Consider the following 17,258-nt stretch of genomic DNA (forward strand, 5'->3'; position numbering starts at 1 on the left):
GGTGTGTGCCACCACACCCAGTTTGATTTTTGTTTTTTGTTTTGCTTGCTTTTTGAGTCAGGATCTCTCCCTGTCTTGGAACTCATTCAAGCAGGATACAGAGGGTGACCAAAGAGAGAGCCCATCTATCTGTCTCCACTTCCTGAGTGCTAAGATTACAAGTGGAGGGTCTCACCACCCCCAGCCCTTTTGCCACGAGTTTTATGGCTTGAGCGTAGATCCTCATGCATGCACAATAATGACTTTACTAACTAAGCTATTACCCTAGCACCCTTCTCCCCTGTTAAAGTCAGGCTGTGTTGTGTCTTAGGCTGTCCTGGAACTCCCCAAGTAGCTGAGGATAACCTTCAAAGTGCTAGGATTCATGGCATGGCCCTTAACTCTCAGTAAGCCCCTGGTCTCACTCTTCCAAGTGCTGGGATTACAAGTATACACCACTACACAAGGTTCATTTCTTCATACTCTATTACCTACTTGTTTGCACTGATTGACAACCTAGTGCAAGCAGGGATCTTGCCTTATTTCCCAAAGGACACGTAGTGTTTAAAGCACAGCTGCCTCCCTACTAAGGATGGTTATTAGTGAATGAAGCATCTAACTGTAGAGTCTGCTTGCTAAACTGCTCTGCTGTACCAGTTTCAATTAGTTAGAAAAATTAAATGTAGAGTAACTTCAAATAACTTCAAAGCAATTATAAAATAAAAAAAAAATCGTCTTAAATAGGTATTCTAGGCATCACACAGCCAACTGGCCAGATAAGTGTGACTCACACAAAGCTGTTTCCTACCACCCCTGAGTCAGCTGCTATCTGCCCTCACCTGGGCCCCTGCATGAGAACGGAAGTGCTGTTTTTGTGACATGGGTTCACCTAGCTATGTTACTGTCCCCAGAGGAAAGAAGAGGGAGAGAAGCTGAAAAGCAACACAAAGGGAGGAAATGCGCCAGGCCCTCCCTGACGCAGCTGCACCAGGGACACCCTCTCTAGAAGGGAAGGAAGCTCCAGAAAGCTCCAAAGCAGACCGGAAATATAGAGAAGTCAGGCAACCAAGAGAAGGCAGGAGGAGGGCTGGAATGTGGCTCAGCAGGCAGAGCACTGCTCTAGCACGCATAAAGTCAGGGGTTCAATTCCCAGCACCAGTATAAATGAGGCGTGGAGGTGGATGATCAAGAGTTCTAGGCCAGCCTGAGCTGTCAAGTAAAACCCTGATTCAATCAACAAAAAAAAACATGGCTCAGAACAGATGTGCTCTGCTGTGTAAAGGCACCTCTGGACTGAACGAAGAGGCAGGCTGCAAATGTCTAGAATGAGCACATACATACTCAGGTAAAGAAGTACAACTTTTAAATGTGTTTGCATGAGCGTGTGTGTGTGTGTGTGTGTGTGTAGTATGTGTCTGCATGTTGGGGAAGGTGGGCACAGAACCCACACAAGGAGGTAAGAGGACAACTTTGGGAACTGGTTCTCCTTCCACTGTAGATTCCAGGCTTGCAGCACAAGTGTTTTTTGTTTGTTTGTTTGTTTTTGGTTTTGTTTTTGTTTTTTAACTTATAAACAGCAGAATTACATATGTGAATGTTCACATGAGCAAAGATGGAAAAGATACACCTAGAAGGGTGTTTATTGTCCAGGAACAGAGATGTCCACATTGTGTGTGTGTGCATGCATATATGTAGGTGGGAAGACCAGCCAGAAGGCAACATCAGGTATCTTTCTCCATCAATGTCCACCCATCTCACTGAACCTGGAACTCATGGGTTTGGTCAGGCTGGCCAGAGAGCTCCACATCCCTAGCTTTGGGATTTCATGTATGTATGCATTATGTTCAGTGCCTACCTTCTTACATGGGTGCCAGGGCTCTGAACTTAGGTCATTGTGCTTGCCTGGCAGGGACTTTACCTACTGGGCCTTTCGCTTACTCATCCAGACTCAAGAAGAGGCCATAGTGAGTCTCTGGAGCCTCCCTCCTCCTGCCAAGAGGGAGTGTTTCAATTCAGAGGAAGTACCTCCATGCCCACCAATGACCATGAACACCTAGTCTTGATATTATCGTTCTCTTCACAACATCTTCTGGGTCCTCATGGTATTGAGAGCTTTTCATACCCCACCCCCAGTTCCATTCTTGAAAAGCCCCTCAGTGTAGGTTTCTCACGTGGAACAATAAAAGAAGCCACAAGCAGTGAAGGGGTGAGGCCTCCATCTGCGTGGGCTGCAGAAAGGCCACCCCTGGAACTGCTGCCGCCAACAGAAGCATCTTGTATCTGCGCCTTCCTGTATCTCTCCACGTTTCCCAGAATTTTCTTTCACTTGTTCAGTGAGACTTATTTAGATAGCCTTAACTTGGAAATATGTTATAAAATGTTCAAAACATAAATTTTGGCCACACATGGTGACATGGCGCAATCCTGGCACTCAGGAGGCCAACCAGGAAAACGTACACATTTGAGGCCTGTTTGGGTTACAAAGTGAGATTCTGTCTTAAAAAATTAAAACAAGGGACTGGTGAGATGGCTCAGCAGGTAGTGACACCTGCCACCATGCCCAGCAAGCCAAGTGTGTCACTGAGACCTATACAGCAGAAACAGAGAGTCAGCTCCCACAAGTTGTCTTCTGACCTCCACATGACTCCCATGGCAGTTGTGGTGTGTGCCCATACACATACACTTGTACACATTCACAAAAGCATGAAAAGTAAGTTTTTAATTTAAAAAATAAAAATGGGCTGGGTGGTGGTGGCACATGCCTCTAATCCCAGCACTTGGGAGGCAGAGGCAGGCGGCTCTCCTGTGAGCTTGAGGCCAGCCTGGTCTACAGTGCTAGTTCTAGGACAGTCAGACTACACAAAGAGAAATGTTGTCTCAAAAAAACATAATTAATTAATTAACTAATTATTTATTTAAACTAAAGACAAGGGCTGGGCTGAAGCCCCATTAGTAGAGCGCTTCCTACCATGTGGGAAAGCCCTGGGCTTCATCCCCAGCACTGGATAAAGTGGGTGTGGGAGCTTCAAGACCCAGACTAAAGATAAGTAGATTAATAATTTAAAATCCATCTGTACCGCTGTCCATAGTGCTGACAGGTTAGCTTTACTGTCCAGACAACTTCTCCACCCAACAGGTGATCTTCTTCCAACCCTGAAATTCTAGGGACTGAACCCTGCTGCTGAGCTAATGACTGTGGGATACATTCCCAGGTCCTCATCAACAACAAAGTCAGGTGTGGTGGTCCATGCAGGTAGTCCCAGAGCTCCAGAACAGGCAGGGTGGGCCATATTAAGGAAATTAGAACCAACAACCACAACAACATTATAGCTAATGTTATCATGGCTATCTATAAAAACTCAGACAATGTGATTTCAACAACTATGTATGTGATGACCTAAAGAAAGACATCTATTGATGAGTCGGCAGGTGGGGTCGGGGACGAGGTGTGTGCTAGCCATATGCACCAAAACCATGCCCAGTAGTCTGCAAAGGGCCAGTGGATTCACTGAGGGGAAGCCCATCCTAGGAACTAAATCTCACCAGCAAGCTGGGGCCAAAGCTGCTCTTCAAGGCACAAAGAGCACAACCAGCCACTGAAGCTCCAGAGAAGTAGCCACACACCAGCCAGAGGGGACCCGTTGTAACCTGATGCAAGCACCCATGCCTCCCTATGTTTAGCATTCCTTCTGCAAGGTCCCACGTCTGACTTTGGGCCACAGGATCTGTACATCTGCTGACAGATATCAGCTGTTGGAGATTCCATCTTCCCTGCAGGACTCTCAGATAAACCTGAAATTCATATCTGGAGTCCAGCCTGCATGGGGGCTGTTATCTCAAGAGCCCCTTCAGTTTCTCTCATTGCAAAGCTTGCAGAAGAGCTGGGTCACGCATGCCTTTGATAAAATGAATCTCCGCCTCTTTCTCTCCCCTCCTCTCTCAGACACACACACAGAGTAAATGCATACCACCCAAATGCTACCCCACGCTCTTCCCAGCTGCCATCTCTGGAAGATTAATGAGGGCAGCTGCTAAGGTCAAGGATCTTGATGCATGAGCAATGCCCCACAGAAGCTCATGGTTATGTGCCTGCGTCAATCACAGAGGAGGGCTAATCAAATGGACCAAACTCATTTGTTATTCATTCTTGAAGATGATTTGAGGATTCAGTTACTCATTTATAAGATTCCAAGAATGCATAATGCCAATATAGCACTGGGGCTGGGGTCAGTGGCGAGTGAGCTAATGTCACTTACCACTCTGGTGTTTGAATGCTTCTGCGTTGACTAAATGCCCAGTGTTTATTTCATGGCCTCTCCACCACTGAGTATTAGCTGTGCAGACACCTTATTGAATCTAAGATCCTATATATAGCTTCAGGAAGAAAATCCAGATTCTGGACTAAAGTGTCACTTCTAGATCACACAAAGATGGCCTTCCCCTCCCTCAGCAGGCCCCCAGCTATTGAGGAAAGAGGGGGTCATAAACCTAGAGTTAGGGGCTGCCAAAGTCAGTGAGGTTAAGGAAAGAACAGTGGAACAAACAGCCACTCAAACCCCCCATTTCCAAACTTCTCAAAGCCTCAGAGGTCAGCAGTGTGTGGAGCTGAGTGATAACCTCTGAGAGTTGTCCAGTGCACAGCCTACACACAGTAAGGACCCACTCTCCTATATTCTTCAGCATGATGTCCTTAGGACTCCACTGTCCCAGGCATGCTTCCGGCTTCCTTCCCATCTCTGCCTTCCTCCTTCCACTGAGCCATCAAAACATGAGGCACAGTTGCTACACACTGCTAGTAAGCATGTATAGTGGTTTACATGTTTGGTGGTTAGACTCTAGCCTCTCTAGGGTAACTTAACAATAAAAGATCCTTAAGTTACGCACTCCATCCACCACCAGCAATTAACCTTGCAGACAAATATCAGACAAGTGTGTAGACACATGAGCAAGGATATTTTACATAAAACTGAAACTTACAAAGTAGACAAAAATAGAATGAATGGCTTACAGTTCAGCAGATTGCAATTCAAGTTATTCACAGAAATAAAACACAGATGCACATCATAGAACGATCAATGTTTGTGGGGTGGGGTCTTCGTGTGTAGACAAGGAAAGTAATCTGCTGGTAAGAGGACAGCATGGGCAGAGTATTTAGCACACCTAACTCTGAACAGCAAAATAAAATTTCCCATAAGAATAAAAAAATTCTAGGAGGCTAAATACTGAGTGACTGACATCATTTAGATTTTCCATAATTGGTGCATATCATTAACACTAACATTAACCAAGCCAATGACTTCAGATCCATTCCCAGAACCCACAAGGTGAAAAGAACAAAATAACTCCTAAATATTGTCCTCTGGCCACCACACAGACTCTATGGCACATATGTGCACACAAAAGTACATGTGCATACTCACACACACACATTCACACTTGCAATAAACAAATAAATGTAGAAATGCTTTTTAAAAGTAGATCATGCTGGGCAGTGGTGGCGCACGCCTTTAATCCCAGCACTTGGGAGGCAGAGGCAGGCAGATTTCTGAGTTCGAGGCCAGCCTGGTCTACAAAGTGAGTTCAAGGACAGCCAGGGCTATACAGAGAAACCCTGTCTGGAAAACACCAAAAAAAAAACAAAAACAAAAAAAAGTAGATAGTGTGGTAGCCATACATAGCTTAGTTGGTAGAGTGCCTGCCTAGTATTCAAGAAGCCTTAGCTTTGGTCTCCAGCTTCATACAAAGTCAGGTATGTTGAGACATGCCTGCAATCCCAGCACCCACGAGTGAAGACAAGAGATTTGAGCCATTCACATCCTCAACTACATAAAGAGTTTGAGACCATCCTGGGCTACGTGAGACCGTTTCAGGAAAGAGAAAAGAATGAGAGTACATGCACGAGAGAGAACAGTTTAGTAAGCTTTGCTGGCCCTCAGCAGCCATGGTCAGGCTCTCCCTGGGACAAACTAATGCTCACTCTCCAGGAGTAGAAGCCAGGTTTTTATTTTGTGCCACGGTCCTTCTTCATGTGCAACTGGCAGCATCTGAACATCTTTCTTAAACTGAGAACTGTGATGTTGGGACTCTAGGTTGTGAGTGACAGAAACTGCCCTCCTGAAGGATCTTGGTTTAGCTGAACTCAGAGATAGTTAGAAGAGGGATGAGGAGATAGCTCAAGTGGGGAAATGCTTGTTGCACAAGCAGGAGTACCTGAGTTCCCGGCACCCACATAAAAAGCTCATCATGATGACTCGCACACCTATAATCCCAGAGCTGGGGAGACAGAGGCAGGAGGATCCCTGGAGCTTGCAGTTAGTCTAGCCAATGGTGAGCTGCAGGTTCAGGGACAGACTTTGTCTCAAAAGTGGAGAGCAATGGAGGAAGACAGCTGACTCTGGCCTCTAGCCTCCCTGTATACACACACACGTGAATGGAGCTTGAGGACACTGTACTGGGGTGAAGTCAGTCTCTTCAGAACAGGAATTGCATGAGCCCTCATGGCTGGGCCAAACTCCTCCTAAGGCTCTGTCTTAGACAGGTCCTACTGCAGTGATGAAGCTCCATGACCTCCGTCCAGTGGCCATCAAACGTTGCAAACATGGCTACCCACAGGTGTCACAATGCTGACTGCAATCATGGAAATCTTGACATAATCTCAATGTCTCAAATAGGAAAATGGTTTGGAAGAGACCAGTTACAAAAGAAAAGGGGATTTTCTCTAGGCAAAGTGATAGGGCCATTCCATATGTTAAGGTTTCAAGTGTGCCGAACAGGATACCCAAATGATGGCAAGGACACTGGCTGGGACACTATTGGTGCAAGGGCTGGGACACTGTTGGTGCAAGGGCTGTGAAACTGTCTTTTCTAAACAATGGGTTTTCCTCTCTGAGTACATGAAATACTGCCTTTTGCTTTTTTGTTTGTTTGATTTTTTGAGGCAGGGTCTCCCTCCCTGCATCCCCCAATCTCTTTCCAGCCCCAACTTGTCTTGCTTAAACTTGTGGTCCTCCTGGCTCTGTCTCCCAAGTACTGCAATTACAGTGATTACCCCAACCTCCTCCTCCTCTCTCTTCCTCTTCCTCCTCTTCCCTTCTTCCTCCTCTTCCTCCTCCTCCTCTTCTTTTCTCCTTCTTAATCCTCCTCCTCTTCCTCCCCGCCTTCTTTCTTCTTCCTTCCTTCTCCTTCTCCTTCTCCTTCTCCTCCTCCTCCTCCTCCTCCTCCTCCTCCTCCTCCTTCTTCTTCTTCTTCTTCTTCTTCTTCTTCCTCCTCCTCCTCCTCCTCCTCCTCCTCCTCCTCCTTCTCCTTCTTCTTCTTTCTTCTTCCTTCTCCTTCTTTTGATTTTGGAAAACAGGCTTCTCACTAACAATGAATCTCATCCATTAAGCTGGACTGAATGGCCTATGACCTTCAGAAATCTACCTCTTACCACCCCAGTCCAGGCTGGGATCACAGGCACGGGCCACCCTACCTAGCTTTTTACATAGATTCTGTGCATATGGCCTCAGAACATCAGCTTATATAGCAGGCACTTTCACAACTGAGCCATCGCCCCAACCCTCAAATGTGTCTTATATGATAATTGCAAAATAAGTTTTGATTTTTTAAAAATCCAAATTCCACTGTTTTGCAGAGTCCTATCTCTGGGGTCTGTATGTGAGTGACAACATTCAACTTCTGATACATCTGTTTTCTCCCTAGTCCACCATGTCACAAGTCCCCATGATGTTTAATGTCATAGTAAAAGGTGGCCCTTACCAGATAGGCTCTCCAGAAGGCCTGGATCCTGACTGCTGCTTCTTCTTCTGTCAGTAGCAGGGAGAGTGGAATTGGTGGCCGCGGGCTGAAAAGCAATAAAATGGTCATAGGCCTGTGAGAATCCATCCTTCATCCTGCCAATGCCTTTGACAATGTAATGGTTTTCTTGATTAAGGGCCTTGTCTATCCCCATTCTTAGAGGGCAAAAATGTCATTTTTGATGGAAAAGTGTACGCTTGAGTTAGCATTTCTTGTTAAGATCTGAAATTTTTAAAAATTATAATCCCTACACCCATCTGTGTATGTGTGTGTGTATGTGTATGTGGTATATTATATCTGTGCATGTGTGCCTTTGTGTCCACAAGTGGAAGACAGAGGCTGACATCCAGTATCTGCCCTTGTAATAGTCCACTGTTTTTTGAAACAGGATCTTAAATTGAACCTTCCCCTGATGTTCACTTTCCACTTTAAGCTCCATCAGACAGTCTTTAGTTTGTTTGTTGCTTCTGGTTTTGCCTCTTCTTGCCTAATAGCTGCTCTCCTGGCTGCAATGCTCTGCCCCTGGAGTGCCCCGCTTGCCACATTCGGTGTCTTGCCCACCTGTTCTTCCATTGTCCATATGTTAGAAATCAGTGGTGTCATACTGCCACCTCACGCCCCTGCAGTGGCTGCCCTCACTAGTTAAAATCAAGTGGCTTCTAGAGACCTTGGCATTTCAAAGGAGACCTTGGAATGGTGGCAGTGATCTTAGAGAATAACAGTGAAATGCACTAATACCTGTTGCTATTTACTGAGCACCTTCTGGTCCCAACCTAACCAGGCTTGTTCCCAAGTTCCAACAAACCTGGCCTTTCAGCTCCTCTGAAAGAGTGCTTCCAAATCTCTAGAGTACCAGGACAGTGGTACATGGTGCTCTCTTCTCAAGGGTACCCAGCAGAGGAGTTGCAGGGCCTTACATCCCAGCCTGTGATCTGCTCACTCAGCCCTGTGCCACGGCATGGGGGCACATCTGATGAGGTCATTTTTCTTTAATTTGCTCCAGTATGCCTGAGGGCTGGTCAAGGTCAGACACAATTTTCTCCTGGTTTACATACACTTAGGCCCCTTCTGAGTTCCACCCAAATGTTATTTAAAACATCCTTTGATTAGGTTGGGGTCTAGCTATTATTCTTCCTAATCCTTGGCCCAATTTGGAAACCAGTCTGTGTGCTAAAGCCACGGGAGCACAGCCTGCTGTCATGTTGGCTTCTCTCGGTAATAGAACTTGGGACAAGACAGGCAGGCAGTAGGCACTCAATACCCATGAAGGCAGGCCACTGTGATCAGATATCCTATAGAAACTATTTAAGGGAGGGAGGGCCAATTTTGGCTCATGGTTCCAGAGGGATTTCAGTTCTTCAAGGTGAAGTCCACAGCCATGTGAGTGTGTGGTGGAGAGCCCTCACATTGAAGCTGTCCAGGAAACAGAAAACTAGAATGAAGCCAGGGGCAAGTGTGACTTTCCAAGTCGCTCCCCAGTAACCTACTCTAACTAGCCAAGCCCAACTCCTAAGGTTCCAAAGCCTTCCGAACAGCACCACATGAGTGGGATTCAATCGTCACATATGAACTGGTGGGTACACTTCAGACTGAACCCCCAACACAGCCTGGCTGGGGGCTACATGCTATGTGGCACATGGCTTCATGAAATGCTCACAACTGGAACAAGGGGCTGCTGTGATCTTGTGTTTGGGGCTGAAGAGGCTGAAAGGCATGAAGAAGAGGAGGAAGAGGAGGAGGAAGAATAGGAAGAGGAAGGAAAAAGAAGAGGAAGAGGAGGGAGAGGAAGAGGAGGAAGGAGAAGAGGAAGGAGAGGAAGAGGAGGAAGGAGAGGAAGGGGAGGAAGAAGAGGAAGGGGTAGGAGGAGGAAGAGAAGGAAGAAGAGGGGAGGAGAAGGAGGAAGAAGAGGAAGAAGGAGAGGAAGAGGAAGGAGAGGAAGAAGAGGGGGAGGAGGACGATGATGACGACGAGGAGGAGGCAGGGGATATAACAAAGGGAACTCATTCAAGGACACTGACTACTTCCTACCTAGAATGCAAGCTGTCCAGAAGAGTGACCAGAGAAGGGAAGAGCAGCTAACGTGGAAGTAGGGAGTCTAGCAGCTGTTGGATAACAAACAGAAGAGAACATGGCCATTTGCCTAGGAGTTAAAAAAAAAATAGGGAAGGGAAGCCTTAATCACAAAACACACTCCTCCCTTGACCTTACAGTGACAATGTAGGAGATTGCCATCTATCCTGATTTCCTGAGGAAAGTCCTACCTGAGGAAAGTCCTACCTGAGAATGCTTTAACAAAGCAGCCTCTGTGGCCAGCATCTAAAGGGAGGTTTGATGGGGTCTTCTTTTCAGGGGAGATCTTCCTTGCTCTAGGTGTGCTTCTCAGTTCTGATATGGCGAATGACACAGCGACAGTGTTCCTTCAGGGACCAGAGGAAGGAACACCTGCAAAGCTGAGGACACTGGGGCCAGCACAGCCCAGCAAAGGGCCTGAGCCAGTAATGAGACCTGGAGCCATTTTGCATCTCAATGACATGTGCAAAAGGCAAAATGAGATGTCTAATAGGCTTGTGAGGCAGTAACATGAGGCGACCTTTAGTGATGTCTCTGGCTTTCATGGCTAAATAATACAGTCCTGTCTCATTGCCTAACAAGAATAAGTGCAAGAGAGCCAGCGTGTATCAGGCTGAATGAAAAGGATCTGCTCTTGCAGAGAAGCGCCTGGGAATTATTTGCTTCAGCAGGCCAGCTTGAAGGGACAGATGCCGAGCCAGGCCCTTCCCTGTCCTGGAATCAGTGCAGCTGGCCTCAGGTCAGATAAAAATAAAGGGGCCAGCCTCATCACCAGGACCCTAGGGGCAAAAGAGATGAATGTGTCAATCACAGGAGGAGGCTGCTGCAGAGAGGCCCCTCAGGACTGGGGCTGGCATTCCCAGTGAAGACATTCTATCTATCACGGAGTGTCTCCAAGACGACTTGCCTTATTAGCAACAGTGACCAGCCTGACTGCCCCCTTTTTCTCTTAACTAGGAGTTAAATGTTTTTGCACCCTAAGAATCAGTGCTGTAATCTTAAGAGGAACAGAAACTAGTTTTCCTGTCAGTGTGTGTGTGTGTGTGTGTGTGTGTGTGTGTGTGTGTGTGTTGTAGATTTAAAAATGTATTCATGTGCTTTCTGATTCCACCCCCTTTTGGCTGGGAAGTAAAAGGTTTGTGGGCAGAAAGAAGATCCTGCATGCTTAGAACTGAGCGGTGAGACCAGGGTCAGAGAGATGGCTCCGTGGTCAGGACTGTTTATTGCACAATCACAAAAACACAGTTCAAGTCCCATCATCTCATCAAGCCCATTGTCCTGAGCCAATCTCTTGGGGGTGGGGTCTGGCATTCTCTTCCTGTCCTCATGTGCACAGGTACATGCACCTGTGTGTGCACATGCCCAGGCATGCATACACTCACAGACGTACACTAAAAAGATCTAGGAACGTTGCCCTCATCCATTTCTCTACCCAGGTGTAAGAATGTCAGAGTCAGGTAGAAAGAAAAAAAGCTTATCTGGTATTGAACATTAGATTTTAGATTAATTTATCCTCCTTTCATTAGGTGAAAGATGAGCTGTTTTCTTGGAACATAAAAGCAAGAATGATCCAGATAGAGATCTATTTCCAAAGATGGCACGGGCCAAGCTTCCATCAATCATCGTAAAGTCTTTTAATGGCCTAGAATTGGATGCCATCCACCTACTGCATCTGGCTAGGGACGTGGCCCTCTACATTAACTACCTTACTCTCCTACACTCTTTACTGGGTACTTACATTCTGGGCCAAGGGGTGCACTATTGTGGGTATGTGTAGAAGGCAGAGGTGGATGCCAGCTGTCTTCCTTAATTGGACTCCACAAAAACAAAACAAACCAACCAAACAAACAAACAAAAAAACCTGCAGCCCACTGATTCTACTTGGCTGTCTGGCAATGAATACCTGGAGCTCTGTCCACACCTCCACAGTACTGGTCTCCCAGGCGTGTATAAATGTACTTAGCTTTTTACCTGGGTACTGGAGATCTGAACTTAGGTCCTCATGCTTGCACAACAAGCATGTTATAGACAGAGCCATCTCTCCAGCCCCCTCATAGTCTTGATTAGGAATGACAGCCACTGAAAGGACTGGATCTCCTATAATCCCTGAAGACCCAGTATGCTGCGACAGGAGGAATTTCACTAAAGATCCAGGCAGAATCCTAAGTGTGGCCTTCCAGTACATTTAGAATTCCTCATTAGTGGGCTGTGTTTGGCTTTTGCCCCCTCAGTCAACAAGCAGTGATTCCTCATCAGCTGAGTCACTGCCCTGGTTAGACACACAGTTGGGCTGCTCAGTCAACCTCATCCCTGATGCTGGGAGCCCAGAAAGCAGCCTACTGAACAGCTCCTTCAAGACCAAGACTGAGAGAGTTGATTTTTTTTTTCGTAAAATACACCCAATTGTGATGTTATTTAGCTAATTTGTAACTAACTATATGATTTTTCTAATGTGACTTAGGGAGACTTAACTGACCACCCATTCATACTTCTAAGGGTGGGCTCAGGTCAGGGTGTGTGGGAGGTCAGGTCAGGGTGTGTGGGAGGGTATCAGGCTCATCCCTTCCAACCCCCTCTAAGCTATCAGAAGAGTGCTGACGTCACTAAGGATGGAACCTCCAGCCTTATGCTTGTTAAAGATGTTCTCCCAATGAACTGCACTCCAGCCGGATCTTCACTTTTCTATTTAAAATGCCTTGGACCCCTTTCTACCTGTCAACTTCTATTCTTACCCAGAATATTATTTTTAAAAACATAGATTCATTATAAAGGATTACAGTGGGCCACTTATATTAGAATAAAGGTACGAAAATATTAGAAAGAAAAGCTGATGCTACTGTAATACATGTGCTTTTAAATGAGGTGCATGTAGTTAGAACTACCTTGGTTGGTCAGCTACTGCCACTTAAAGGAGCCACAGTGCAAAGGGTGCTTCAGCATTATTACACATCTGTCACATGACAGGAAGCCCTCCGCGCTGCCACTGTGACCAAGTCCACCATAAGCACTACAGACCCCGCCAGAGCCACTGCCAGACTCATAATTAGACAGAGATTAGAGAAAGCTAACCTCTCACTTCTCCATTCTAGGTCCCTGAATTATGGACAAGTTGAGGCAAGAGCTGGGGCAAGAGAGGAAAGGTAAGTTTTATATCCACTAAGAGACTGGAGACTTAGAATGTCAAATTAAACAGGATGAAGCCCAGGAGAGAAGCGAGACCATTTAATAAACAGAATGAGGTCTGGGGAGATGGCTCAGTAGGTAAACCACTTGCCATTCATCCAGAAAGACTTTACACTGTGCCCATGTAAATCTGAGCACAGTGGCATACAATGTAATTCCAGTGTTCTATGGTAAGATGGGAAAAGACGAGAATCCCTGGAAACACTCAGGCCAGCTGGCCTGGCATACATGGTAGCAACCAACCAAGAGATCTTGTCCTCAACTAAGGTGGAAAATGAGGACCAGTAACATAGTTGTCTTTTGACCTCTGCACTATAGCACACATGTACCCACACAAACACACACACACACACACACACACACATATATATACACACACCATACATACATAGCATCACACGCACACAATTTCAAAGCCAGAATGCAGTAAGTCTCAGAATTTGACTAAAAGTACTAAAGGGGTCTTCCCAGATGGAAGAGGGATTCGGTAATATCAGCCTGTCACATGACTTATCCTAGAGACAGTAGGCCAGTAGGAGCATCAGCAGACCAAAGAAAGAATCCCATTAGTCAAGCTGGATGAACGCATTGGTTTAGTAGGGTTATTTACAGGAGCGTGGGTGACTGGAAGGCAGCTACACCGACAGAAGGTCCCGCCCCAGCCTGGGTGACTCATGAAAGGCTGCACTGATGAAGCAGCCCATTGTTTTAACCTCACATGTAACACTGGGGAGGGTATCTCAGAACTTCATGAGCCCTGCTAGTTTCCACCTCCACAAGGGGACGTCAATAGCTCTGCTCCCAAGAGTCCCCAATGGTTTCCCATGGAATGTTCCAGCTGCTGACTTAAGTCAGCAATAGTTATATCAAGCCCAGAGAGGTGTTTGCACACCAAGGCCTCCATGTAGCTATCACCTCCACTAACACATTTACTTTCTCATCTGTCATCAGTTGCCTGTGGTGAGCAGATGTTTGCTCACATTGCCCCAGGGATGAGTATCACAAAATAGTGTCACAATAATCATGATGGACTGTATCCCTCCAGAAAATTATCAACTTTTTTGCTTTTGTCAGGAGATTTTATCACATAAACAAGAAACTAAGGCACATGCCATGTACGTACGTGTGTGGTCTATTTATGTGTATTTAGACCCAGATTCCACATATAAGAGAGGTCATGTAATAGTCTGTCTTTGAGATGAGTGGTTTTGCTCAGCTACACATTCCTCTATGAAACCCTGCTTAAGGACAGGCTGAAAGCAACAGGCCAAATGTTCACGAACTGGAAGGTATAGTGTGAACCAAAGTGAAGCTTCTCCCTTTAGAAGCCTCTAACAGTCCTTACAGTCCTGGAAAGCTTACCAACACTGTGCCCTTGAGATCTCTACATCAAAGCCAGGCAGTGGTGGCACTCTCCTTTAATCACAGTACCTGGGAGGCAGGGGCAGGTGGATCTCTGTGAGTTCAAGACCAGCCTGGTCTACTGATGGAGTTCCAGGACAGCCAGGCTACACAGAGAAACCTGTCTCGTAAAACAACACCACCAAAAGAGATCTCTACATTGAATCCCCAGACCCTGGAATGTAATTCCTCTCATAGCACAAGGAACTGCAGATGCAGAGCTCAAGACCTTGATGCGGGAGATGATCCCAACTACCCAAAAGGCCCAATGCTACAGCCACTTAGGAGAAGGAAGGAAGGTGAGGTCCTGGGAGAAGTAAGAGATGCAAGCAAAGGATTGACCTGCAGAGGCTGGGACATCAGGACAAGATTCTTCCCTTAGCTCCTAGAAGGCACTGAACTGATGTGGCAACTGGGTCCTCCAAATTCATAAAAGAGATGTGTATGATTTTAAGCTACTGCGTTTATAGTAACTCTGAAGCAGCCAGCGGCAATCAATACATCATTCATCCGGTAAATGGTGGTGACATGGAGCCCAGATGTGTCTGCCATGCTGGCTCATGCTGACAAGATCCTCAAGCAACAGGAAGAAGGAGGGGAAATGGTGCCATGTGTCCTAGAAAAGCGGCCACCTGTGCATCCAACTGCCAGTGACAGGAGTCCACGCTGAGGACTTACACAAATCAATGGGGCCCAAACCCCTGAAGCCGCTTCACTTTCTGCCTCCCTCAGAAAACAAATGAAACAGCAAGGAGCGAAGATGGCAGACTGTCCCCTGAGACTTCGGCCTTGGTGATGACAGAGACAGAAATATATTCTCTGTAAGACAAAATTAATTGAAAGGCTTTTTTTTTCCTAACAAGAGGACATGACCACAAAATTTCTGCGCAGCCAGCATGCATTATGAACACCAGAAGCAAGTGTGCGAGCTTCCTGGGCCACCTTGAAAGCTCCAGTGCTCCTGGTCCCTCTGTCAACTCCACTGCAGAGACGGTCGTGCCGCTGGGACTTGTCCTCAGATGCCACAGAGACAATTCTGTTTTCACCTCAGTTTGTGGTCATAAGATACCTTTAATCATCAAAGTATGATGGGGTTTCTTCTTTTTTATTTATTTTGTCCAAAGATAGAATTTGGCTGAAAAACACACTTTACCCAAAGCAACCTTTTCTTTTTTAACACAACAGTGGCTTCACTGAAGGCATCAGTTTTAATGATGTCTTTCACGAGCCTTCTCCCCTGAGACATGAGACCAGAAGGGCAGCGGACCCTTTTGTTCCTAGCTCAATTTGCTATTTCTTTTTTCCTAATGACACTGATTGAATCTCAGGGCTAAAGAAAAAAATCGTAATGTTTCCTATTCTGATAATTGTTTTGCCTCTGATTGCCTGGTTGAATTAGGGCTTTATGCTATATGCTTGAAGAGGAGGGTGCTGGGTTCTGATAAGGGTAAGGCCAGCAGAAGATACACCCACTGAGAGGCAGGGAAGAGGCCCCTCTCACACTCCAGTCCACAGTGGACCTCAGTGCTGTTCCCCAGTGTCACCCTTTTCCTGGAGAGGATCTGGGCATCCCTGCATGGCTTTTGGCTCCTCCCCGGAAGCTGGGGTCACTCCTTACACTGAGGATGGACTTGGCCTTGTGACTTGCATTAGCAAGGAGGGTGTGATCAGTAGTGTTTGTCACTGCATGGCTCAGCCATTGTTTCCTTCCTCTGTGAGGCTCCTTCCCCCGAGGTCCTAAGATGAAATGAAATTTAGAACAGAGCCCACATGGCAAGCATCCAGCATGAAAGAGTGAACAGTAAACCTGTGGTGTACAACACCGAAATGGGGGGCTATTTGTTACTGTGGCAGCACCTAGAGAAAGCTGACTACCACAGAGTACTGCTGGATCTGTGGCAATACCATGAAAGAGAACATATCAATCAAGGTGCTTTCATCTACAAGTACCAGAAATTGAACTTAAAATGGCTGAAGGGAAAAAGGGTGTGGAAAGAAAGGGTGCTCATTTAACTTCAAAAGAAAGCATTGGCTTTCCACATAGCCAGATAATAAGCAAGCATGTCAGTCAGTCAGTCAGTCAGTCAGTCAGTACTCAGACTCTTGCCAGCTCTCAGGCCTGCTTTCTATCAGACACAATTTTATTATCTTATTGCTTTTAGCAACTCAAGAATTGTCACTCAAGAGACCCATACCTAGGCCTAGGGCTGTAGCTCATTGGCAGAGCGCTTATCTAGCATGCCTAAGGCCCTGGGTTTGATCTCCAGAGCTACAAAAACAAAGCAAAGATCTAACTCTAGTGGAAAGAAAAGTCTCTCCTGATGAAAAGTCTTGAGATTATGTCAGACTGAACGGCTTAGGTAGCAAGCATAGTAGGCAGGGATTCCAGCTGTCAGACAGCCCAGCCCCATCCTCAGAAGAGCGAACGCTAGCTCACTAGTGAGAAATATGGGAAGTTAAGTGCCCAGAAGCAAGAAAATCAAAGCAGAGAAGCCTTGTGTTTTAATATAATTTATGTTGTATTATAACTACAGAAAAATCATAATCATCCACTAGAAGTGAGAAAACAGCAAAAAGAAAAGACATAAATAGCCCTTTGTTTTGCAGCCTTCTTTTGAGACCTGCTATGTAGATATGGAGTAACCAAGGAGTCTGCATTTCTCACCCTCCTGCCTCCACCTCTGGAGTACTGAGATGTTAGCCATGCACATCACACCCTGTCTATGCAGTGCTGGGGACTGGATCTATAAGTGCATCCTTCATGCATACTAGGCAAGCACTCTACCAACTGAGCTCAGCCTCATGCCTGCTCTGCATTCTTAAAGTAACTC

General features: G+C 46.2%; 1 protein-coding gene across 1 annotated transcript in view; it reads right to left on the reverse strand.

Annotated features, from left to right (window-relative positions):
* Positions 1-17,258, reverse strand: part of Iqck (IQ motif containing K) — a 116,289-nt gene that overhangs the window by 48,514 nt on the left and 50,517 nt on the right. The window contains exon 7 of the mRNA XM_021166501.3: positions 7,735-7,819. Within this exon, the coding sequence (XP_021022160.1) occupies positions 7,735-7,819 (85 nt within the window). The remainder of the gene's footprint in view (positions 1-7,734; positions 7,820-17,258) is intronic.

The sequence above is a fragment of the Mus caroli genome, unplaced genomic scaffold (genome assembly GCF_978045245.1).
Source record: "Mus caroli unplaced genomic scaffold, Mus_caroli_1 scaffold_8, whole genome shotgun sequence".
NCBI lineage: Eukaryota > Metazoa > Chordata > Mammalia > Rodentia > Muridae > Mus > Mus caroli.